Consider the following 25,710-nt stretch of genomic DNA (forward strand, 5'->3'; position numbering starts at 1 on the left):
GGCTGTTTTGTTTAGCGTGTGTGGTTCTAAAAATAAAGTTAGTTTCTTTTGATAAGTGGCTCCTGATTGTGCCCAGCCAGACTGCGGCATCATAGATTTTTTTTCTGAGAATGTGTTTATTCTTATTTTTCCTATGTATAGTACTCTGTGCACAGAATTCAGTGTTTTTTAAAAACTACTTATGTTTTTAATTTTAACTGAAGACAATATCCTTATTTTACTTTACGTGGTGCTGAGGATCGAACCCAGTGCCTCAAGCATGCTAGGCAAGTGCTCTACCACTGAGCCACAACCCCAGCCCCTAGAATTCAGTGTTTTTATTTCAGAACTTTAAAAATATACAATTGTCTTCTGGCTTCTGTTTTCTGATAAGAAATCTGTTCTAATTTTTATCTATTCCTTTATATGCGATTTTTTTCTGGCTATTTTCAGCATTTGCGGGGGGGGGGGGGTCAGTAATCTTACATTGTATATTTAAGGATGTATAGATTTGATTGTTTGCTTTGATACTGGGAATTAAACCTGGGGCACTCCACCACCACGTTACACCCACAACCCTTTCGTTATTTTTTGAGGCAAGGTCTCACTAAATTGCCAAGGCTGGCCTAGAACTTGCAATCCTTCTGTCTCAGCGTCCAAAATCACTGGGATTACAGGCAAGATCCACCCCCACCCCAGCATATGCTGTCTCTTGATATTGATAATTACGCTAGTAAGTGTTAGAACTTCTTTTTTTTTTTCTTTTTCAAGACTCTTTTTTTCTCCCTCACCATTTGTGTTTTCCATTATCTCTAATACTAGTTATGGTGGTGGTCATTCTTGACTTAATCCTAATTCTAAGGGAATGCATCTAAATTTTTTTTCTGTTTGCTATGGGTACTTTTTGGAAGAGGGAGATAAATCTGTTTAAATATTTAGTCATCATAACTAACAGAAATAGTCCTCCAGTGGAAGGAAAATTCTAAAACCACTTTGAAGATTAACTCTATAAAGTGGTTTTTCCAAGATGATGATACCAGACATATCCTAATCAACAAGCATCTTAAATGACATAGGTTCTAATAAGTTTGGAATTTGTACCTTCTTATACTCCCGAGATAATTTATTCTTAAAAAAAAAAAAAAAACAGGGATTGATCCCAGAGGCACTTAACCACTGAGCCACATTGCCAGCCCTTTTTATTTATTTGTTTAATTTTGAGACAGGGTCTTGTTAAGTTACATAGGGCCTCACTAATTTGTTGATGCTGGCTTTCAACTTTTGATCCTCTTGCCTCAGCCTCCCAAGCTGCTGGGATTATAGGCATGTGCTACCATGCCAGGCCAAAGATAATTTATTCTAAGAGTATTATAGTGCATACTCCAGGAGGTTTAGAATTTCTCCTATATTCAATACAGCTTCCTTGAACTAGAAAAAAAAGACCTAGTTATGAGGTTAACCATACTACTTTTGAAAAGTTGGAATAATTACTTCAGAATTCTGACATGAGCAGTTTGTGTATTAGAGCCCTTATTAAATCTTACTTTGTTGTCTGTATTGTGAGTTACAGGATTGGTTAACATGTGGTAGAATGAGGAATGCCCAATTTTTAATGTGTCATATTTTATTATTGTGAGACATTCAAAACAATGTCCATCAAAATTATAGTTAGAGCCAGGCACAGGGGTGCACGCCAGTAATCCTAGCAGCTCAGGAGGTTGAGGCAGGAGAATCATGAGTTCAAAGCCAGCCTCAACAATGGCTAGATGCTAAGCAACTCAGTGAGACCTTATCTCTAAATAAAATAGAAAATAGGGCTGGGGATGTGGTTCAGTGGTCAAGTATCCCTACGTTCAACTACGTTCAATCCCTGGTATCAAAAAAAAAAACAAAATTATAGTTGGACTCAACTGAGCAAACTGATAAACTTACTCTAAAATTTATATGGAACAAGAGTAAAAACCTAAATTCAATATAGGAGACCTATCCTTAAACACTAAGGCAAATTTCAAAACTACAATAAAATTAGTATATTATTGCAAGAATAGAATAATAGACAAATGCTACAGAATAAACAGCTTAAAGTCTGATCCATATATTTAGAGAAACTAAGCAAACAATAAATGTGGCAAAACAATTCTAAGGGGAAAGAGCTGAATTGTTTAAAAGATGGTATTGAGAAAATTTGCTTAAAAAAATGTAAAACAGATCCTCAGCTAACTGAACATAGAAAAATAAACTCTGGCCTGATTAAAGATCTGAATTTGAAAAAAGAAAATTACAAAGTTAATAAAAAACAATGCAACAGAATATTTTTGTGGCCAAGTGTGGGGAAGGACCTCATAAACAAACCTCTGAAAGCACAAACCATAAGGCCTAAAAATTCATGGATTTGATCACATCAAATCAAGGACTTCTATTCAAGAAATGATACTGCAATTAAAGTTAACAGGTGGTTGATAAACTCAGAAAAGATATCTGCAATGTGTAAAACATACAAGTATTAATTACTAAAATATAGAAACTACTAAAAAGGAAAAAATAAACAAAAAGCTACCTAGAAATCTCAATTCAATGTCTAACTACCTGGGTTCTATCCCCAGGACTGCAACAAAAACAAACAAACTAAAGAAGCCAATTGCCTCTTCTTGTAAAATACATCCAGCATTAGAATATTTCTTACTCTTTTCACTCTATGAGGCTGATCTGAGCTGCTGTCATCTCTTACCTAGATTAATACAATCCTCTTCATTGCTCTTTACTGTAGAACTCACTCCTTGATTGATTTCATATGTAACGTGACTTTAAAGATCAATTACATGGTGATGACTCTCAAATATTTATACTCAGTCCACATGTCTCCTTTAATTTCTACACTTGAATACCCAACTACCTTCTGGATATGTGCATCTGAATATCTGATACCTGAAACTTCACATGCCCCAAAGTGAAACTCTATCTTCCATGCATGATCTGCTGCTTTAAATCTTTCCATTTCATTAAATGCCAATTATTTTTCTATGGGTTTAGACCAAAACCTTGAAACTATATTTCACTGTTCTTTGTTTTTCTAACTACATCTTGACCAGTCCTACTGGATCTTTAAAATATATCCAGAATCTAACCACTGTTCACCACTTCTAATCATCCCATCCTGGTCCAAGCTACCAACATTTCTCACAGGATTACTGCATTATTTGTAGATACCTCCCTGCTTTTTTAGACTCTTCTCAACACAGCAACTAGGCTGATAATGTTAGGGGCTAGAGCTGGGGCTCAGTGATAAAGTATTTGCCATGGCTGAGTCCCTAGGTTCAAGCATCAGCACCATCAAAAACAAACAGATTGATCACACTAAAATGTAAGTCAGATCATCATGTCACAATCCTTGAATATCTTGCCAATCCACTTGAAACCCCTACAATTGTCTATAAAGCTCAACATAATCTACTCCCCTCTGTCATTCCACTTTTAATTTCTGACCTTTTTTTTCTGTCAAGCCATACTAATTGCCTCACTGGTTTTTGTTTGTTTGTTTTAGGTTGATTTTGTTTGTTTTAGAGTTTTGTTTTGTTTGTTTGGTTGGTCGGTCGGTTGGTTGGTTGGTTTTTGGTACCAGGGATTGAACCCAAGTGTACTTAACCCCTGAGCCACATCCCCACCCTATTTTATTTTGAGACAGGGTCTTGCTAAGTTGCTTACAGCCTCACTAAATTACTGAGACTGGCTTTGAACTCATGATCCTCCTGCCTCAGCCTCCAAAGCCTCTGGGATTACAGGCTTATACTGCCTTACCTGGCTGCCTCTCTCTTTTGATATGGCTAAATACATTCTTGCTTCAGGGTGTTTAGCCTTGCTATTCCTTTTCCTTGAAATGTTCACTCCTTCCTCTGATACTTTTCTCACTGATGCTGCACTAGCTCACTCTCAGGCCTCAGGTCACACATTAAATGGCACTACCTCAAAAAAATATATATATATAGACCCATTATTCCTTTCTGCCACACTTATAGCACTTATTCCCAAAGTATACATGTCTGTACTTGTTTTCTTGATTATTACGTGCCTTTACAACATAGACTGTATAATTTATGAGGACAGGGACTACATTGGTTTTATTCACCGATTTTCAATATATTATTTTTTTAAAGAGAGAGAGAGAGAATTTTTTAATATTTATTTTTTAGTTCTCTATTTATTTTATTTTACATCTTTGTTTATTTTTATTTACATCTTTATTTTATTTTTATGTGGTGCTGAGGATCAAACCCAGCGCCCCGCGCATGCCAGGTGAGCGCACTACCACTTGAGCCACATCCCCAGCCCAATATATTATTAGTGACCCCAAAATTCCTTCATGTTCTATTCGATATTTATATTCATTCTTTTATACACTTTTACAATAGTCATTTATTTTGTAAGAACATTTCATATAGTAACAATATGTTATGTATTTCACCGGGCATGATGGTGCACACCTATTATCCCAACAGCTCAGGAGGCTGAGGCTGGAGGAACAGAAGTTCAAAGCCAGCCTTAGCAACAGTGAGGCAGTAAGCAACTCAGTGAGACCCTATCTCTCAATAAAATACAAAATAGGTCTGGGGATGTGGCTCAGTGGTTGAATGCCCCTGAGTTAAATCCCTGGTAACAAAAAGAAAAAAAAAATGTATATCTCCTCTTTTGCCTTTAAAGTCAAAACGGTTATCTCACCCTGAGTCCAGATAAATGTTCACTTATGTTTTCTTTTAGTTCTCTTACCTTTAATCCACCTGTAATTTACTTTAGCATGTGGTAATAGACAGCAATCTAATTTTATTTTTCCCCAAACGATAATGACTCATCTTAAAACCATTTATTCATCAACTTTTCCTTTCTTTCACTGAAATACTAGCTTTTTCTAATATGTTTCTTTTGTTTCTTTTATATATACTCAGTGTTAAAGGCAAGAGTCAAGATTTCAGTGCTATCATGTGGGTATTAATCCAGGACTATAGGAAACCTGGTTTTCCTTACTCATTCCTTCCATTGGGGTGTTAACTGGGAAAACTATAAAGAATAGTAGTGAACAACAAAAAAGAATAGTAGTGAAATGAAAATTGAAGTATCACTTATATAACAGCTTACTCAGTGTCCACTAACCCCTATTGTAGAACTCTGAGAAGCCATGAATTGAAGAATAAGGCTTTGACTTAAAGGTCTGAGCAAGGCTTCCTCTTTCTAGCTGCATTGCTAAGATCTGCAATGCAAGTGCTGCCCTAATTCACATATACAGCTCACCCAGTTGCAGACTCAGATAAACCTACCATATGGAAGTAGGCAGAATAGGGAATAGTAAGATAAAAGAAACAGAGGCACTGTCCAGCAAATATCCTGGGTTCTGATTAATAACCTCTCCCAGTGAGGAGCTAGTGCAGAAAGAGGCAGAAGCAAAAGTAAGGGCTAGTCATGGAACAGAAGTACTCCCAATGCTATTGACAAAGGCAGAAGCTTGGTTCTGTTTCAGGGATTTTTATTTTGTTCTATTGATTTATTTTACAGAACCATGCTGCTTTAATTATTGTACTTTTATAATAATGCTAAACGATCAGGATGTGCTAGTCTTCTCTCATAAATAAGTTTTTTAAAAAGTTTTGGTTCTTCTTGCCAAGATATTCTTTATTTTTTCAAATGAATTTTACATACAGTCATTGCATTTCAGTGCAAAAATATCCAATTATGACTGTGATTATAACTGCTTTAAATCTATAAATTATTTAGCATAGATTACCTCCTCCTAGATAATGGTATTTCTCAAAGTTTCACTCTCAGCTTAATGTTATTTTCCTCTACACACTCCTCACTGGTTGATCATATACATTTTCATCATTTCAACTGTCATCCATTATAGTTACTAATGTCTAGTAATCTCCACATCTACTCAAGGTGTCTCTGAAGTTATGTGCTCATTTCTGCAACTGAGTATAAACTCCTGTTCTTCTGGCTCTCTCAATCCCACCAGAGTATTTTAACATATCCCTCATATTAAGCCATTCAAATATAACTTCAAATAACCCCCTCAAAATACCAAACAGACAGAAAACTGCTCCCTGCTTCCTTATTTTTTATCTTTGCAGGAGTTTCCCCTATCCAAGGGCTTAATCCAAAACCTGTTCATTATCCTTGGCTCCACTGTCACCTTTATTCCCTTAACACTGTTCAATCATCATATCCTATTGATTTTATCATAACATCTTCTCAAATCCATCTAATTCTCTCCATCTTCTTTTTCTACCACTTCTATTAAAGCCATGTTCATCATTTCTTTTATTAATATCTTTATTTTTTAGGTATAGATGGACAATACCTTTTTATTTATATTTATGTGGTACTGAGAATTGAACCCAAGTGCCTCTGACATGCTAGGCAAGTGCTCTACCACTGAGCCACCACCCCAGCCCCATTTTCATCATTTCTATGGATTACTACAACAACATTCCAACTGGTTTCCTGGCTTCTAATGTATCCTTTCTCTTGTTTTAGTCATTTGTTGTTGATTTTTGTACCTGAATCTCTATCTTCCTTTGCACCTAAATTCCTACCATCCTTCTGAGTGGCTTCAAGGTTCCTGTAGATGCCTTCAATCAACAATCCAATCTATCAGTCACTTGATCTCAAGTCCAGTGTGCTTCACCTCCACTTTAGCCCTTGATTACACTCCTGATCTTCTCATCACCTTAACTTGTAAATCTTAAACAGCCTAAGTCTTAACATTAAACCACACTCACTGTTTCCAATCCCACATCTCCCTATCACCTTTTCCTCTAATCTAATAAAGCTTCTTTCTCTACCACTTATCAAAATTACCAATTTCTCCCTGGTTGCCAAATCAAATGGGATATTTTCTGGTTTTACAATACAACTTCCCTGAAGCAGCTGAAATCTTTGGACCACTTCCTCCTTAAAATGACAGTCATTTTAATGTCTATGGTTACTATTTTCTCCTGGTTTTTCTCTTAGCATCTTGCTTACTTTTCAATCAGTACTTTGCTTTAAAATTGGTTTTCCTCGGGATCTCATCTTAGAATTCTTATTGTCTCATGTCTTTCCAGTGACTATATTCATTCTATGACTCCAACTACCTAAATATTAATGCCTCCCACATCTATTCCTGAAGAGCATACCATTATCCTGAGCTCCAGATCTTTATGTCTGGTATCTGTATTTGGTCATAGTACAGACATCTCAGATTCAACAAACTCAAAAGTAAACTCAAGTCAGCTTGGTCCCAGATTCCCTGCCTTGATGAATGATATCACTGCATACCTGCTGTCCACACAAAAAAAAAATTGGGACGTTACTCAAAAGGTTTCCTCCAAAATGTGGGTGTTGTTTAAGGAGTCTTTGTTTTACTTATTGATGGACCTTTATTTTATTTATTTATTTACTTACTTATGTATGTTCGGGGTGGAAAATTGAACCCAGTGCCTCACACGTGCAAGGCAAATGCTCTACCACTGAGTCACAACCCCAGCCCTTAAGGAGTCTTATCTTTCTTACTTTCAATATCTAAATAATCACAAATCCTGTTTAATTTACCTCATTGATCTTTTTAATCTATCTTTTCACCAGAATTTCTCTCTTTTCCCCTACTCCAACTTTCATCTCTCTTACCTTTGGAATTTTACACATTACATAGCCTACAACTACAATTTCCTTTACCTTGATTTTCTTCCACAGTACCCTTCACCCATATGCCTCTTATTCTTTATGTCAGCAGTTTTCAAAGTCCAGTTAGTGAACTAGCAGCATGAGCATCACCTGAAAACTTGTTTAAACTAGCAAATTCTTGAGTCTCATCACAGACCTACCTAATCAAATAATTTGGGGATTGATTCCAGCAATATGTGTTTTAACAAGTGCATGACTCTGATACACAGTAAGTTTAAAAACTATCAATTTAGAAATTTAGATTTCAGCTGTGATACCATCTATTCTGGGAAACATTTTTTTGTATAGGGATTGAATCCAGGGCCTAATGCATTTAAAACAACTGCTGATATCACTGAGCTATATCCCCACCATTTTTTTATTTATCTTGAGACAAGTTCTCCCTAAGTTACATAAGCTGGCCTCAAACTTGCAATCCTCCTGCCACAGCCTCCTGAGTCACCAGGATTACATAGTTATACACCACCATGATTGACTGGGAAACCATGCTTGATCATACAAATATTCTATTAAGTACCCTTTTCTCCACCTAACTATCACAATGTAAAACCTCCTATCTTTCACTTATTACATTGTATTATAATTGCCTGCTTAGTTGTTTCTCTCATAATAGCCTAAGTTCTTTAAGGTAGGAAAAATAATACTTGCCACTATATTCATAGCTTCTAAAGGTGCTCACATCATCTAGTAGGACTCCAGTAAGTATTTATTCAATGAATGAATTCATGAAGAGAATGTGGCCATGATTATGGTCACTCTACAAGATTAGGAGTTTAGTATGTGACAGGGGTTAGAATTAAATCTTTAAGGGGGCATGAACTTTATCTGTTGTTGGGTTTAAGTATAAATCTGTGGTTGGGGCCAGGTCACTCTCTAGATAAGATCAGGACCTCACACTGGAGCCAAAGCTATGCTGTTAGAGACCTGAAATAAGAATATTAACCAAAACCATACCACACCCTGTTCTGGAATTGTACTGAGTATTTCATAGAGAAAAATTCAGCCTATGGCCTAGTCTCAGTTAATATTCCTGGATCAGGTCTCTAAGAGTATTTTCTTTTTCAGTGCTAGGGTTCAAACCCAATGCCTTATGCATGGGAAGTATGTATTCTACCACTGACCTATATCCCCAGTCTTGGTGTGTGTGATTATGTGGTGCTAGGGATTAGACCCAGAGCCTTATGCATACTTAGCAAGTATTGTACCACTCACATATACCCCCAGCCTGCAAGAGTGTCATTTTTTTAAAGGAGCAAGCCCAAACACTTAAGCATATGTGTTATATATCCTTTGTCCCTTCACTAAGTGTTCTCACTCACCAGGCTCAGCAGCCCGTGGCCAGCCAGTACCAGATTCTAGCACTCCATGAGCATGCATAGAGTAAGGGCGGCTGGCATTATTCTTGAACACCACAGTCAGGATATCACCAACCTCTCCTCTGATAAGTGGACCTAGTACATGCAAAAGAAATAAATTTTCATTAGTGGGAAGTGGAATAGGAAATGTTAAGAAAAGGAAGATATCTGGGAGTCCCTGAGCAAGGATCTTCTGAGACTTTAAGTCATGGTTGGCTCCATTCTTCAATTAAGAGCCCTTTAACTGATACTGCTACCCACAGTATAAGAATACTTCAATGCCAAGATTATGCTTCTATTTACCCCCATTTTTCCCACCCCATGTCTCTACCTAATAATAGCTCAAGGCTCTAGATAATCAGAACTCTATGGAATAGTTGAATGATAAGGATTTAGAGTTAGGCACAGAATGCTGAATAGCTGGGATCTCTTCAGAGGCCAGTGGGTCCCCTTCTGTTCCAAGATAAGAATGAGGATATCCATTAGACCCTAAAAAAGTGGAATAAGAAAAACTACTGTGATAATTAAAATGGCATGAGTGGGAATAACTGTTCCCTATACCATTTTTCCATTTTTAATATACCTAAATTCCCCTCACCATTGCATCTTTAAAAATCTACCACCCTCAGAGACACACTATACCTCAAAGTTGTAGAAAACCTGGAAAAACTTGGTTCTAGTTGCTGCATAGTTCATACTTCCCCTTTACCTTTAGTGCTTGTTTTCATGGCTACATCATAAAATATTATCATACTTTTTTATATTACCAAGAAAAATTGAGAATGAAGAATAGGAATATCTTTCTGATATGACATAGCTCCCCTAGAAGGAGCTCAGGCTTCTAGACACTAGGAGGGAAATGCAATTTCCTTACCCAAAATTCCTAAGTGCTCCTCTGACCCAGACCTTGGCCGAGGGATCCTGAATGTGCCATCAGTATATTCCCTGAATACAGCTTTCTTGTATCTGGAACCCAGAAGTCCATCCTTGTTGCTCAGGAAAATGTGACCATAACTAGAGGAATCCAAAGACAGCTATCAGCACCTGACCTTCAACCCTTCATTGCCAGATATAGGGAAGTTATGTCAGAACCATTCTCATATCACAAATGAAAGATGTGGATCTATTCTTTCTAATATCAGATTGTTCCCCACATTGGCTGCATAACCAAAATTACAGATGGCAGGCTTCAGAATCATTTATGTTCCTTGTTTTCCATCATTCAGATAAAAATCTGTAGTACAATTAATATGCAAAAAACACTGGACTAAGAATCAGAAGCCCTGGGCTCTAGCTCCAGCCTTAATGATGTCTTAGATAGAATTAATTTGACAAAGGACAAGGTACAAGGTGGCAGGAGAGAATTAACTACTGCTACTGCTGCTGGTAATGATAAAGAATGAGAAGAGATAGGAAGGAAATGAAATATTAACATATTTCTCCTTATGGGATGCTTTCCAGTTTATAAATAGCTTTATTATTCATGTCATCATTTGACATTCCAAATAGGCCTATGAAATAGGTGGTCTCAAAGGTGCACTCAGTAGTATGGAAGTGACAGGATATATCTAGAGACAATGTCAGCCAGAAAGAAAGCTAGGACTTAGAATCAAGCCTGCTGCCCCTTCTCTCACCACTTCTCATCATGTTCTTTTAACTATAAATTATAGATGAGAAAACCAAGGTTCAGAGAAGGAAATTTACTTTTCCTAACTCCCACAGCAGGTTAGCAAGAAGACTTAAATTTTAAACAACCAACATAATGAACAAGAATTGTCAAAGGGCAATAAGAGAGACAAAAAAACAATGGGTAGAGATTGCTAATATGTACCTCAGTTTCTAGTCTCTCCTCCTTCCATTTTAGTAATAGAACCATCTAGGTTCTAGCTGAGCACATGGCTTTCTTACAATTATGGCCATAGGAATAAGTTCAAGATAATGGGGCATGAAATAAAATTATGTATGCAACTTCTAGGTCATCTACTTACAGACAATGCTACTTGCCCTGACTTGATAGTTAGGAATGTCTATAAGCAGAAGAGACACCTTGGTCCTAGAGTTGAACACAAGGACTGAGGGTGACACAGTTTGCCTACCAGCCCTGGACTTCTCATATCAATACTATTATATAAACAAGAAATAAAATACTGTTTTTTTTTGGGGGGGAGGGTGGTACCAGGGATTAAATTCAGGGACACTCAACCACTGAGCCACATACACAGTCCCTTTTTGTATTTTATTTGGAGACATGGTATCACTGAGTTGCTTACTGCCTCACTTTTGCTGAGGCTGGTTTGAACTCACAATCCTCCTATCTAAGCCTCCCAAGCCACTGAGATTACAGGCTGTGCCACCGTGCTCTGTTTTAGACATTTTTGCTACACAGCTTAGATTTTACCTTAATGAAGGAGCTTGAGGTATTTTACTTCTCAAAGAAATTCTCCATAAAATTTAATTCAAGTCCCAGAGTAAGTATTTACAGCTAACTAGAAGAATGGAGGCAAAGACTTAGAGGGGGAGAGTGTGGGCAAGGTCTTTTACTCTTCAGCTCCATAATAAGCCAAGATTTTTTTTAAAAAAGCACTGAGCTGGAATTCAAAAAACCTGCATTTTACACCCTAGTCACAATTCTATTGCTATTGTTTTAGTAACCTTGGATAAGTGCCTCTTCCTCTCAGCTTTAGTACCCTCACCTGAAAAAAAAAATGTTTCTCAATAAATTATGGGGGCTGGGGTTGTAGCTCAGTGATAGAATGCTTGTTTATCATGTGTGTGGCACAGGGTTTGATTCTGAGCACCACATAACAATAAATCAATAAAATAAAGGTATTGTGTGCATCTACAACCAAAACAACAACAAACAAACAAAAAAAAAAAAACTAAGCAAGTATTATCTCTCCTTTTCTGACACCTTACCTTTCCTTCTCAGATTTGTTATACCATTCCAGTTCCCAACTCCTGTCAGGGCAATAGTCCCACTCCACCTCTTCTGCCATGATGTAGTAGCTTCTTGCAGCTTGGTAGCGTTGACGAGGGCTGACATGGCGGCCAGGACACTGGGAGACATTGTAAATCGCCCTCATCCCTGCTTCTCGGTGGCTGCCTGCCTGGCAGTAAATTTCAAATGTCCCTAAAGGAAGATCAGAGAGAAAAATCTGACACCTGAGAAGTACCTTGGGTGGGGGGGGGGTCCTGCCTCTCCCTGGGTGTTCTGCAGAGAATGGAAAGTGCAGGATAAAGATCTTCTATGCATTAGATAAAAGTGTATTACAAGTTTGTTGAGAAAAATGAGCACATATATTAAGAACTCCAGCTCCAAATCTTCACTGTCTGGGTTAGAATCTAAAGTCTGCCATTAGATAGACCAATTCCTCACTGTTTGCTGAGGGCTTTCCCTAGTTTTAGCACTTAAATATCCATATCCCTCTAAACCCCTCAGTTCTGGGCAAAGTGGGGTGATTAATAACCCTATCTGTCACTTATTATCTATATAACCTTGCAGCAATTTCTAAATGTGTGTTTCAACACCTTCACTAGGATAAATTTGCTTATTTCATGTGATTGTTTAGAAATAAAATTAATACAGGGCTGGGGATGTGGCTCAAGCGGTAGCGCGCTCGCCTGGCATGCGTGCGGCCCGGGTTCGATCCTCAGCACCACATACAAACAAAGATGTTGTGTCCACCGAAAACTAAAAAATAGATATTAAAATTCATTCTCTTTCTCTCTCTCTCTCTTAAAAAATAAAATAAAATTAATACATTAATGTATGTACAGTTTTTAGCACAGTGTATAGTAAATGTTTAATAAGCAAAGTTACAAATAAGTAAACAAAGTTTTATACTTATGATTCCAAGGATGGCATTGACCACAGGTTGTCTCCTTTTTCTACCAAGTACCAAAGAAATAAAGGTGGGTCTGAATAGCTATTTAATAAAGGAACTTTTTAACCACAAGGATGATTACATAAGAGAGCTTTGGAAGGCCCTTCCCTAGGTTTTTATAATAGAATGTTGAGATATTGGTCTTAATGTCTGTGTTGTGGAGTTGTCTGGACCTGATCTCAAGATTTTTATGTCAAGGACACACTTGGGCTCAGACAATGTTGATCAAAAGAAGCTAACTTTCTTAGAACATTATTCACATTGTTCCTTTATATTGCTGCCCATTGCCTATCCCATCATGACAAACTCTTCTTCCTGGCTTTCAAAGCTTTCTAATTAGCTGCCCCCAAACTATTGACCCAGTACAACTTTTCAAACATTGCTCCAAAGTCAACTATTGCTCCAGTTAAATCAATCTCTGACTGTTCCTCTGCCATATCTCATTCCTATCTGGGAATTTTCACTCAAGCTGTTACCCTCTTTCTGGAAGGCATCTGTTCACCCTACCCTCAAAAGCTATGAGGACTCATTTATTCTCTAAGACCCAATTCATGTTTCATCTCTTCCAGAAAGCCTTCCCTGACTATTCCATCCCAAACTGAGTCTACATTATTGGCCTCTCCATTCCTAATATACTTTATATCTAAAAAACATAGTTAAGGACTCAGTCATCCTGTCTTTTAAAATGTTCCCTTATACCAGGAATAGTGATACAATTCTATAATCCCACCTACTCAGGAGGATGAGGGATGAGGATCACAAGTTAGAGGCCAGTCTGGGAAACTTACCAAAACCCTGCTTCAAAATAACATATATTTTTAAAAAGGCCTATGTCCAGGAGCAGTGGCACATGCCTGTAATCCTAGAAGCTTGGAAGGGCTGAGAGTAGAGGGTCATGAGTCTAAACCAGCCTCAGCAATTTAGTGAAGCCCTAAAGCAACATAGAGAGAGATCCTGTCTCTAAATAAAACATTAAAAAGGGGCTGGGGACGTGGCTCAGTGGTTAAGTATCTCTGAATTCAACCCTTGGTACCAAAAAAATTTAAAAAATAAAAATAAAATAAAAGGGCTATGGATGTTTCTCAGTGGTATATGTGTGAGGCCCTGGCTTTCATCCCCAGTACTAGAAAAAAAATAGTCAATTACACTATTTTACATATACCTTGAAAGAAAAAGAGTGCCCACTTTTGTTTCCATACTTACTTTCAAACTCTATTTTTATTTTGACCTTTCCCATCTGTTCCATCACTAAATCCTATAAGTTATTCCATCAAAAATTTTCCTTTCAAGCTTGGCATGGTGGCACACACCTGTAATCCCAGCAGCTCAGGAGGCTGAGGCAGGAGGATAGCGAGTTCAAAGCCAGCCTCACCAACGGTGAAGCACTAAGCAACTCAGTGAGACCCTGACTCTAAATAAAATACAAAAAAAATAGGGCTGGGGATGTGGCTCAGTGGTTGAGTACCACTGAGTTCAATCTTCAGTACATAATAATAATGATAATAATAATAATAATCCTTTCAGTCAGATGCAGTGGGGCATGCCTGTAATCCCAATGACTTGGCTAGCTGATTCAGGGGGATCACAAGTTCAAAGCCAGCAAGCCAGCTGTAGCTAGTAAGGCTCTAAGTAACTTAGTGAGACCCAGTCTCAAAATTTGAAAAAATACAAATAAAAAAGGTTGGGGATGTGGCTCATTGGTTAACCACCCCTGGATACAATCCCCAGTACCAAAAAAAATAAACAAATAAATAAATAAATATGTGTATGTGTGTGTATATATTGTATATATTGATTGAACCCACCCCTGGATTCAATCCCCAGTACCAAAAAAATAAACAAATAAATAAATATGTGTATGTGTGTGTATATATAGGAGATAGATATAGTCCAAGCTACCATTATGTCTTACCTGAAAATTTGCAATAACCTCTCAATATCATCTCTGCTTCTTCTGCCATCTACAACCATTATCCACACAGGTGCTCTTTAACAATATCATCCAGAGTACATTGCATCTTTGCTTTAATTCAGACTACACTGCATCTTTGCTTTAAATGCCCTACTCATACTCAGGATAAAATCCAAGCTTCTGACTGTGTTTAGAAGGCCTTACATAGTATGACTTTCATCAACCTTTATAACCTTCCATCACATCAGTCTTCCCCTGGCTCACTACTCTCCAACCATACTGGCCTTCTTTCTGATCCCTGAACAAGCCATGATTGTCCCCCCTGTAGGATATTTGCAATTGCTGGTCCTTTTGCTTAAAATGCTTTTCTCAGATTTTTTTTTCTTTTTGGTACTGAGGATTAAACCCAGAGTTGATTTACCACTGAGCCATATCTCCAGCCCTTTTTAATTTTATTTTGAGATAGGAAATCTCTAAGTTGCTTAAGGCCTCGATAAATTTCTGAGGCTGGACCTGAACTTGCAACCCTCCTGCCTCAGCCTCCCAAGTCACTGGGATTATGGGCATGTGCCACCATGCCTGGCTTGAACACCATTCTCTAAAGTAAGGCTTCCATTATTTTATCACCTCACTGTATTTTATTGCCTTCATGACATATATCATTATCTGAAACTATCTTATTTTACTTCTGTGTTTACTGAGGCCTTCCCCTAAGAGCAAAGATCATGTATCTTGTTTACTCATAAATATATACTGAGTGAATCAATGTGTGTGCCAAAAGGTGATTATATACATGGTCCAAACGTTATGGGTCAGGGTCTAGTGTGAAAAGAAGTCTGATAATCACCTAAGGGGATAAAAACAAGTAGAGGACATTCTGACGAAGTCATATGACTTGGGTTAGACACATTATCTGAATTTTCTCATGTGAGTATTTCTGTCCAAACCACATTTTTTGTGTGGTACTGGGGATCAACTCACAGGCACTCAACCACAGTCTCACTAAACTGCTAAAGCTGGCCTTGAACCTGTGATCCTCCTGTCACAGTTACCCAAGTCACTGGGATTACAGTCATGTGCCACCACACTGACTCCTTGAAGCCATTTTTTTTCCCCAACACTCTTGAGCTCTTAGTTCTGAATGTTCTCCTACTGTTAATCAATTCTTTGCTTTTCCTTTATTCTGGCTTCTGTTTTCCTACATTCCTCTCAAATGTAGATTTCTGCCTTAAGTTTCCTTTCCTATCATTCTCCATGCTAGGACTTGAACAATTAGAACACCCAAATCTCTCCCTCCAGGCTTCACTTCTACCTTTAGATTCCAATCCACAAATACCTAATATAGATTTTTACCAAGAACTTAAAATTTAACATTCCCCCAGATGAATATTTTTTACCCAAATCTTACCACCTTATTATCCCTCCTCTGCTCCTGCATTTGTTCATCTAGCTACCATCACCATCCACTTGATGCAGAAGCTGAAAACCTCAGCCATTCTTTTGTCTTGCTCATCCCCTCAGTCCTGTTATTTTGCTCCCAAATATCCCTTAACTCTGCCCTTCGCTGCATTTCCATTGGCCCTGACTGTTGGCAGACTGTCATCATCTCTTTCAAGAGCCTTCTGCTGTGCTGCACTGGTTCTGATTCCTTCTGACTCAGAGCCATTACACATAGTATTCTATAGTAAACTTACAAAAATGAAAATCACATCCTGTCAGTCATTATCTTGATAAAATAAATAAAATCTTTGATGGGTTCACATAGCATAGAAGATTAAGTCCTAGCTCCTTTAGCAAGGCCCTTCCTCTTTCTAACTGCATCCTTAGTCACTTCCTATCTCTCTTATACCCTACATGTTCAACAGGGGTGCTATTAGCATTTTGGGTGGGATTTATTCTTCATTATTTAGGACTGTCTTACACATTTCAGGCTTTTTTTCCAACATTTTTTATTTTAATTTTGATTAACGTGTATTAATTGTATATATTAATGGGGATTGGTGCAGTATTTCTATACATGCATACAGCATGCACTGATTAAATCCAGCCTCTTTCTGGGTGTGGTGCAACATACCTGTAATCCCAGCAGCTTGGGAGGCTGAGGCAGGAGGATTGTGAGTTCAAAGCCAGCCTCAGCAATTTAGCAAGGCCTTAAGCAATTCCATGAGACCCTGTGTCTAACTAAAATAGGTCTGGGGATGTGGCTCAGTGATAAAGCACCCCTGGGTTCAATCCCTGGTACCAAAAATAAATAAATAAATCCAGCCTCTCTTTATCCACCCTTCCCCACTTTCCCAAACCTACACTAATCACTATTCTACATGTAGGACAACTTTTGGACTCCTACCTTCTATATACCAATATCACCCCTACACATTTCCAGTCATTGTGATAATTAAAAGTACCTCCACATTTACAAATATTATTTAGCATACTATCTCAAGTTGAAGCTCACCGAATCAAATCACTTGATTCAATCTTCTCCAGACAGGTAATGCTTACAAACTATTACCCATAAGTTTCCTACTGCCTGTAAGGTCCTCCTCATCAACCACCCCCTTTCTTTGTCTGATAACTGTTTATTCAACCTCAAGAGCTTAATCTGGGACTGGGGGAGTAGCTCAGTGGTAGAGTGCCTACCCAGCAGGCAGCAAGGCCCTGGGTTGGATGCCCAGCACCACAAAAACAGAAAGAAAACAAAAAGCTCAGTCTGAATGTCTGCCTTCCAAGCAGAGCTTCACTCTGCAAGAAAAATTTGTCACAGCTCCCTGTTTGTTACCATAACTCTTAGCAGATAGCATCATCGTAGCCTTCTGAATAATAATGTTTACATTCCTATCTCCCTTTCACATTAACTGTGAGCTTCCTAATTCATCCTCACATCCTTAGTACATAAGCCATTGAGTGAATAGTTGTTTACAGTGCTTTGGGAAAATGTAACAGAAAAAGAAAGAGAAAATAAAAAGAAGTGAGAAAGAAAAACAGAGAAATTCAAGTGGAGAGGAAAGAAAAGACACAGAATGAAGGTAAAGGAAAAGAGAGAAAAGAAAATAAAGAGGTAGGCAAATGTGAAAGAAATAAAGATACAAAGAAAATGGAGAAAAGAAGGCAAAGGAACAAAAAGAGACAAGGGAGAAGAACGGAGAAGGGATATAAAGAGGCAGGAGAGAGAAATCAAAGGAAGAAAATAAAAGAGAGGTGAGATATGGGAAGAAGGAATTGGGACAAATAAGAAAGGAAAGAGAAAAGAGATGAAAAGAAGTAAAGGACAAAATAAAAAAGAAGGAAAAACAAAAGACAACATGGGAGACAAATGAGTGCAGAAAAAGAAATAAAGAGGAGGAGAGAAGAAGGTCTTAAAAGGAAAAGAAAAATAAAAAGGAAAAAAGATGGATAAAAGAAAGGGAAAACAAGAGAAGAGAGTAAAAAGGAATAGGGAAAAAAAAGAGGGTGGTAAAGCAGAGAAAAAAATGAATAAGGAAGGAGTTCCAGAGGTTGGAGATATAGCTCAGTGGCAGAGCCCTTGCTTGGCAAGTGAGCAGGCCCTGGTTCAATCCTCAGCACTGTGAAAGAAAGAAGAAAGTAAGCAATAGAGCTCCAGTAGCAAAAGAGGGAAAAAGAAACTCTAATGAGGGTCCTGTGCAGTAATAAATAGTCTCTTTCTGCTGAGAAATCTAACAAGAATTTAGTGGAAAATAATATATTACAAGCTTTGACCTTTTTATCTGCCACTTTCCCATACTATTAAAGCTCTAGTTATCAGTATAGGAAGAGCTGAGGCATTGTATGCAGGGTGATATTTTTAAAAAACAATATGTCATTTTTATTAAAGGTAGTATAAGCTTATTAAAATTTAAGCAAAAAAAATATGATTAAAAAATCACCAACAAACCCACATAACTCAAACTCTTAATATTTTGCTGAATTTTTAAAGACATTTATTTTTCTAGTTTTTTAAACATATTCATTAGCATTCAACCCATAGCAGGTTGAATCTCCAAAGTGACTATTTTTTTTAGGCTGGGTCTCACTATTTTGCACGGGCTGGTTTAGAACTCCTAGGTTCAAGCCATCCTCTGACCTCAGCCTTCCCAGTAGTGACTACAAGCACGCACCACCACATCTGGTCACAGTGATGTTTTTAAATCACCTCGGCACATATGTACATTTGCCATTGCCTATTACTACCTGTCTCTCCAAAATCCCAATGTCAGATTCTGGTCCTGGCTCATCCATTAAACTGGATTCTTTTGCCATGTTTTTGGAGAACTAGTCACTATGGTCTCCATCTTAATCACAGAGCAAGTTCCCATGAGATGAATGGAGAGTTCTGATGCAAGAAATCATCTAGGAGTAAGAATCAACAAGATTTGAAGGAAGAGGAGTGAGAGGAGAAGCAGGAAAAATATAGCCAACATTTCTTATCTAAGCAAGTAATTTTTCCCCTCCAGGTCTCTGTCCTTTGCACCTATTAGTAAAATAAATGAATTAAGATGATCTAGAAGATACTCTACTAGTTCCAATAATCTATGACCTGGAATCTCTGTGAAAAAAAAAGGAAACTGTTTTAAAGGTCTGGAAATATAAAGAAAGGTATAAAAGGGTTTGTGCTTTTGCTAATAACAAAATCCAGGGATCTTAACCAAAAGTAACATTTCAAGCCTTTACTCTTGTAAACTCATCTTCTTCCTTTCCCTCTAGACTATCCAGTATAATGGGGTTTGTTGTTATTGTTGTTTAACTGAGAAGGAGTCTTGCTATGTTGCCCAGGTTGGCCCCAAATTGGAGGGTTCAAGTGATTCTCCCACATCAGCCTCCAAGTAGCTGTAGCTATAGGTACTCTGCCATCCTCCTTGGGCTACAGTAGGGCACCAAAATAATTTCATTTATTTAAAGTAAGAGTGAGCCCTGAAAAAGCATGTAGACCTGACTAGGGAGCTTGACTGGTTTTGCAGGAAGGCAATTAAATCTGGGATTTGGCTTTCTTATTCAGAAGTTCCCCACCCCTACCTCACTAAAATGATGTGTTCCTCTTGTTCTGCTCCATTAATGCTATTTCTAATTTTCTAACAACTCTCCCTAACTAAGAAAATATCCCAGTAGATGACAACCAATGAGGACTCAAGAAAAAGCTTTATGTTTTTGTCAAACTTAGAGCCAGGCTGTAATTATTAGATTGTTGAAGGGAATTATTTTCTTTAAGAATTGTTATTCCAAACATGAATAGAATTCATATGACTAAAATAAGTTCAGTAGGAACTGCGTAGAACCGACAGCTTTTTATTACAAACACTATCGCCACCTACTGGCTGTAAAAAGAATACACCCTAGGGACTGAAAAAATACTGCGGCATTATGAAATGCCAGAAATAAATGGAAGCTGGTGGAACATTCTAGTCACATTTCTTCATTAAAGAAGAAATGGATCAAAGGAGGAAAGGATAGATAAAGGGAGTGTGGGAAGGAATTAAGAAAAAATAAGTAAGAAAGGAATCTAAGAGTCTCTGTGTTCTGATTTCTGAGCTGAAACTGTTTACAACACCTCTCTCTCTCTCTCTCTCTCTCTCTCTCTCTCATCTCTCATCTCTCTCTCCCTTCTCTCCCTCTCTCTCTCTCTCTCTCTCTCTCTCTCTCTCTCTCATACACACCAAAAATAGGAAAATTTGCAGAAATCCTCACAGAATATCGGAAGGGATAAAAGCACTTATAGGTATATGTCATTGGCCTTTCTCCCACTGCAAGGACTTTATCTGTAAAATTTCTATGTGGTAATTTCACCTTCTTCCATGTAAGAAACTGCCCTGAAGCTGGGCATAACCCTTACTTCTCTCCCACTATTCCAGGAAAGACCTTCCTCAACCTTCTCACAGTATTCTGCTTGCAGCTGAGAAGAGAAGCCAAATAACTAAAACACGGAGGATCCACTGAAGAAGGAAAAGAGAAAAGTATTCTGAAAATACTACCTTCAATATGCTACTTCTTTTTTCATCAAAAACCATCCCACCTTGCATCCCCAGGTAGGTCCTCAACTTAATAAAGCCTATAAGCCTAGGGCCACCTCTTAAGGTACTTACCAGGGTTATCAGGCTGCATGATGGCCATAACAAAAGAGTGAGGAAATAGCATGGCTGCACCTTTCCTCATGCCCTGAAGCTGCACGGTGTTGCCCTGGAACATGACCCCATGCACATCAGTCTCTGTGCCCAGGCCAAGCAGGTGCCAGGCCACTGTGTCACCCTTGCACATGTCCAGCCTGGGCAGGTTAGAGAACAGAAACCCATTAATGGCTGGAAAACAAAAACACAAGACAAGATGGGGAGATGAGATCAGACTAGTTGAACACTGGCCAGTAGTATGATATCAGTTCTGTACTATGGTTTCCTACAGCTTGAAACTTTCAGATCACCCTCAATTCCTTTGCCTTCTTCTCTAAACCACTTTAGTTCTACTCATGAATATCTGTCATTGGGATGGGAGCTCAGTTGGACTTTTTGGCCTCACCTCCCAACCCTCCTCCTTCACCACCACACACTGGCAACACTGAGCTACTCTGAACAACAACCACACACATGTACACATGTACACCCTAACCTCTCTTACTCCCACTCTCTGGAACCCTCCTCCCTTGATTTCTGTGGCACTATGTTTTCTGGTTCTCTGACACCTCTCTGACTGTTTCTTCTCCATCTTCTTCTGATTCCCCACTCCTCCAGAGTGTTTATGTCCTCCAAGGTTCCATCTGCAGCTCCAAATGTCCTCTTCTCTGTATCTTCATTTCTATTGCCAAAGTTCTGGCCCTTATCCTCTCTGACCCAAACTCTTGTGAGAGCCTCCTCCTACACCTTTACCTGAGTTCTGTCCTCCTACCCTCTCACACACACACCATTGTCTTGTGAGCTCTGTTAGTCTCTACATCCCCAAGACATTAGACATAGTAGGTGCTTAGAAAACAATGGTTGACTTTTCACATACTGTGACCTCTGCCTGGAACAGACTGCACCTTCCAGTGTAGTTCTATGGCAATCTACTACTCATCTATCATAGTCTACCTCAAATATCATCTCCTCTGTGAAGAAGAGTTTATTCTCCCTCCCCCTAATTTCCATAAATTTTAACATAAAATTTGCATAATAACAATTACTACAGAGTCCAATGATTTACTTGAAAATCTATCTCCTGTACTAGATTGACCTAGCACATTTTCTGAATCTATATAACTGCATAAGCATCTGGCATGTTGTTTATACCAATTAGGTGCTCAGGAAATTCAAACTGGAATGCTCTTGGCTTATAAAATTGACTTGCTTTTGCCAGATGATGGAAATAACCAGAAATGGGAACCAAGAGACAGAGCCAAAAGATAATACAATCATGCTCATTCTCTTCCCACCATGTACACTCTCCCCACCCCCAAGACACACACAAAATACAGTAAGACCTGCCTAAAGCTGACCCCTTTTCTATATCACCACCTCCACTGGAATCAGCCTTAATGAGTCATCTTATTTGATAATCCCCTGGGATGCTGATGGGAACATTGCTAACCCCCTGATTCCTTGTCTGTAATGTTCTGATTGCAAACCTATTCAGTCTTCAAGACCCAGCTCAAGTGCTCCCTTCTTCCAGGAATCCTTTAACTTGATTGTTCCTCATTAATGTTCTCCTCCTCTGAACTTAAAAGCTGTTCTACACAATTTAGCACTTAATTATAGTCTGTCTTGGATTGTTCTATAATTGTTTCATGGGTGTTATTATTCTCATCTCATTACAAATTGCTGGGAGCTCCGTGGAAAATGGTACCATGTTTTCCCATTCATTCCCTCACCGGCCCACCCAGCCACCCACCCTTTCATTTGGTAGTTCACTAATTTCAGTTAACATTTGCTATGTGTTAGATAATATAGAGTATGCAGAGATAAGCAACATACAATACTCACCTTTAAAGACTATACTCTAGCAGAAGTCAAAGTCATGTAACAAATAACTATAATAATGAGAAGTGTGTGGAACTTTATATTAAAATTATCTAATCAAAATACAATACTAGTTCAGAAGAGGGTGTCATCACTTGACTTGAGTGCTAAGAAGCAGTTACACGAGCTGGATGTAGTGCCATAGGCCTGTAATCCCAACAACTCGGGGGGGTTGAGGCAAAAGGGTCAAAAGTTCAAAGTCAGCCTTATCAACTTAATGAAACCCTCAGCAACTTAGAGAGATTCTTTCTGAAAATAAAAATAAAAAGGGATGGGGGTGTAGCTCATTGTTAAAGTGTCCCTGGGTACAATGTCCAGAATTGCAGCTCCCTCCCCACCCCCCCAAAAAAAGTGGTTACATGGAAGACATATTTTTTTAGCACAAAAAGAATGGCTTCAAAGAATGGACAGAATTTCTATAGGCTGCAGGCAAATATGTGAGGAATGAAAAAATTTTTAAAATGCAGAGCACAGCATTGCAAAGGCATGAAATCGGCAAGACACAAAGGATGCTTAAGGGGAGAAAAACACCCAACTGGGCTGGAGCATGTGAAATGGGAGCAAGGGTATGAGAGAAAAGGGAGAGGGATAAGACGGGAAAGGGAACTGGGGAATAACTCCATGGTAGAGCATTCCTCTAACACACAAAGCCCTGAGTTTGAGCCCAAGCATCACAAAAAGTAAAAATAAAAACAAGCCAGGCATGGTGGTGCATGCCTGTAGTCCCAGCAATGCAGGAGGCTGAGTCAGGAGGATTGCAAGTTCAAAGCCAGTCTCAGCAACTTAGTGAGGCCCTGTCTCAAAATTTTAAAAAAAAGGGGGGGGGGTGGATTGGGTTTATAGCTCCATGGTAAAATGTCTCTGATTCCATCCCCAGTACCAAAGACTTTTTAAAAAAATAAATAAATAAATAAAAACTGTAAGGGTATCATCCCAGCATATAGTTCACACTCTCTAGAGTATTCCTTATACATAATCCTCACCTCACCTGACTTTAAATATCCCCATACTGTGTAACACAGGGCACAGTAAAAGAAGGCACTAAGAATAAGATCTCCTATTGTAGACTGAATCCCTCAATACAACTTGTGTCTTTGATAGATCTAACCAATGGAGTGAGTATTTTGGGAACTGGTCTGATTCGATTTTACTTGGGACTTCTCAGTTGTAGCCTAAGTCAAAAGTACTCCCCATACCATGCATCCGATTGGAGTCCTGGAAGCCGACATCCTCTGAGAGCAGTCGAGTATCCAACAGAGCAGCTGCTTGATTGGTTTCATTGTACCAGCTCTTGTTCTCATCCAACACAGTGAAGAGAAGAAAGAATTCTTTATCCACCCCTTTCTGCAGGCCCAGTGGAAGAAGGCAGAGGGAAGAATAGCAATGGTTTCAGCAGGTATGTACTTTGCAGCTGGAGATCCAAGAATCCCTCATTTTTCCCATTTCCTTTTCCAGATGAGTCAAGCCCACAACTCCTGCCCAGAGCTGCAATTATTGCTAGGCAGTTATTCCTCAGGTTAACTTCAAATTGTAGATGGGAGAATAAGGTCAGAATAAAAAGCCTTGAGGGGAGAAATGCGTGAAAGGAGCTGGGAAGAGGCATAGGGAGCAGCATTACAGAGTGTGATAGCCGAGAACCTGGAGACACCTGGGGAGAGGAATGACAGTGGCTAGGACAGCAGACGAAGGCTCTGGAGGGAAATTTGAAAATAAAAATAGTAATAATAATTGTTCTAGTTCAGATTTGCTAAGTGTTTACTATGTGCCAGACACTATGCTAAGGACTTTATATGGATTATTTGCATTAATCCTTACAGAATCTTGAGATTCCTCCACTGTTAAGCCTATGTTTTTGGAGAACAGGAAAGTAAATCAGAGAGGTTAAGTAATTTGTCTAAGGTTGCATAGCTAGAAATGATTGGCTAGATAACAAAGAAGACTATCAAATACTACAGCACATTTAGGGGTTAGGGACAAATTTTAGGGGCCACTGAAGTGAGAAAGGGATAGGGAAAGGGACAGGGTGGAGGAGAAAGGATAGGGAAAGAAGAGGTGAGGGGAAGAGGACAGAATAAAGAGAGGGAGCAAGAGGTGAAGGGGGAGGAGGAGCAGAAAAAAGGAAATGATGATTAGAGGATATGAAATAGGAAAAAACAGGTTAAGATGTATGTTTGTGATAAAAAAAAATAACATGCAAGGATAGCATGAAGTCTCCAATTATTAACTTCTGATGCAACAGCTTGGTAATTTTTTTTTTCTATTCCATTACCTCTAAAACCTACTTTCATGTAGGACTCCTATTAACAATTCAGCTTCATCCTCCTCCCACCAGGCTTCCCAGCCAGACATCTCTGGCAATACCTGCTTGCCATCTGCACCCAAGGCACCAGCCTTGCACACCAGCAGGGGGCCCACCAGGCCAGAGTTTGTATCTCTTATGGGATCTGCAGCAGAAAAGTACATCCAGGTGAGACAGGCAGGATCCTGAGCAGTGGGACCAGCATGGGGAGGCACTGTCCAGCGGTATATTACTTTCTCAAAAGGTTTAGCCACCAAGCCAGGATGAGATGAGCCTGCAGGGAAATCGTGAACTCATTAATCACATTGATTAGTGTGAGGATCATCAGTTCCAAACAGAGGGATAAAGATCATAAACAAAGGCATTTTGGAGTAGCAGCAGCAATAGCAGCAAAATAGAATATTGTAAAAGAGACTTTAAGACTTCTCTGAATACCCCATACTAGAAAATATACATTTATCTACTCTTATATTCCTACTTCTGCTTCAAACTCTCCAGTTATAGGAGACTCACTACCTATCATCATAGCTCATTTCATCTTTAAACAACTCTAATTGTTGAATATCTTTTTCCTTTCAATATGCAGGTATGCATGTGT

General features: G+C 38.7%; 1 protein-coding gene across 1 annotated transcript in view; it reads right to left on the reverse strand.

The window, feature by feature from the left end:
- The window catches only part of Heph (hephaestin), a 71,466-nt gene that overhangs the window by 25,864 nt on the left and 19,892 nt on the right, over nt 1-25,710 (reverse strand). Inside the window, exons 9-14 of the mRNA XM_027935795.3 lie at nt 25,175-25,386; nt 24,010-24,157; nt 20,915-21,127; nt 11,961-12,174; nt 9,919-10,058; nt 9,009-9,140 (exon numbers count right to left, since the gene is read on the reverse strand). Of these exons, the coding sequence (XP_027791596.2) occupies nt 9,009-9,140; nt 9,919-10,058; nt 11,961-12,174; nt 20,915-21,127; nt 24,010-24,157; nt 25,175-25,386 (1,059 nt within the window). The remainder of the gene's footprint in view (nt 1-9,008; nt 9,141-9,918; nt 10,059-11,960; nt 12,175-20,914; nt 21,128-24,009; nt 24,158-25,174; nt 25,387-25,710) is intronic.

This window comes from Marmota flaviventris, chromosome X (assembly GCF_047511675.1).
Source record: "Marmota flaviventris isolate mMarFla1 chromosome X, mMarFla1.hap1, whole genome shotgun sequence".
Classification (NCBI taxonomy): domain Eukaryota; kingdom Metazoa; phylum Chordata; class Mammalia; order Rodentia; family Sciuridae; genus Marmota; species Marmota flaviventris.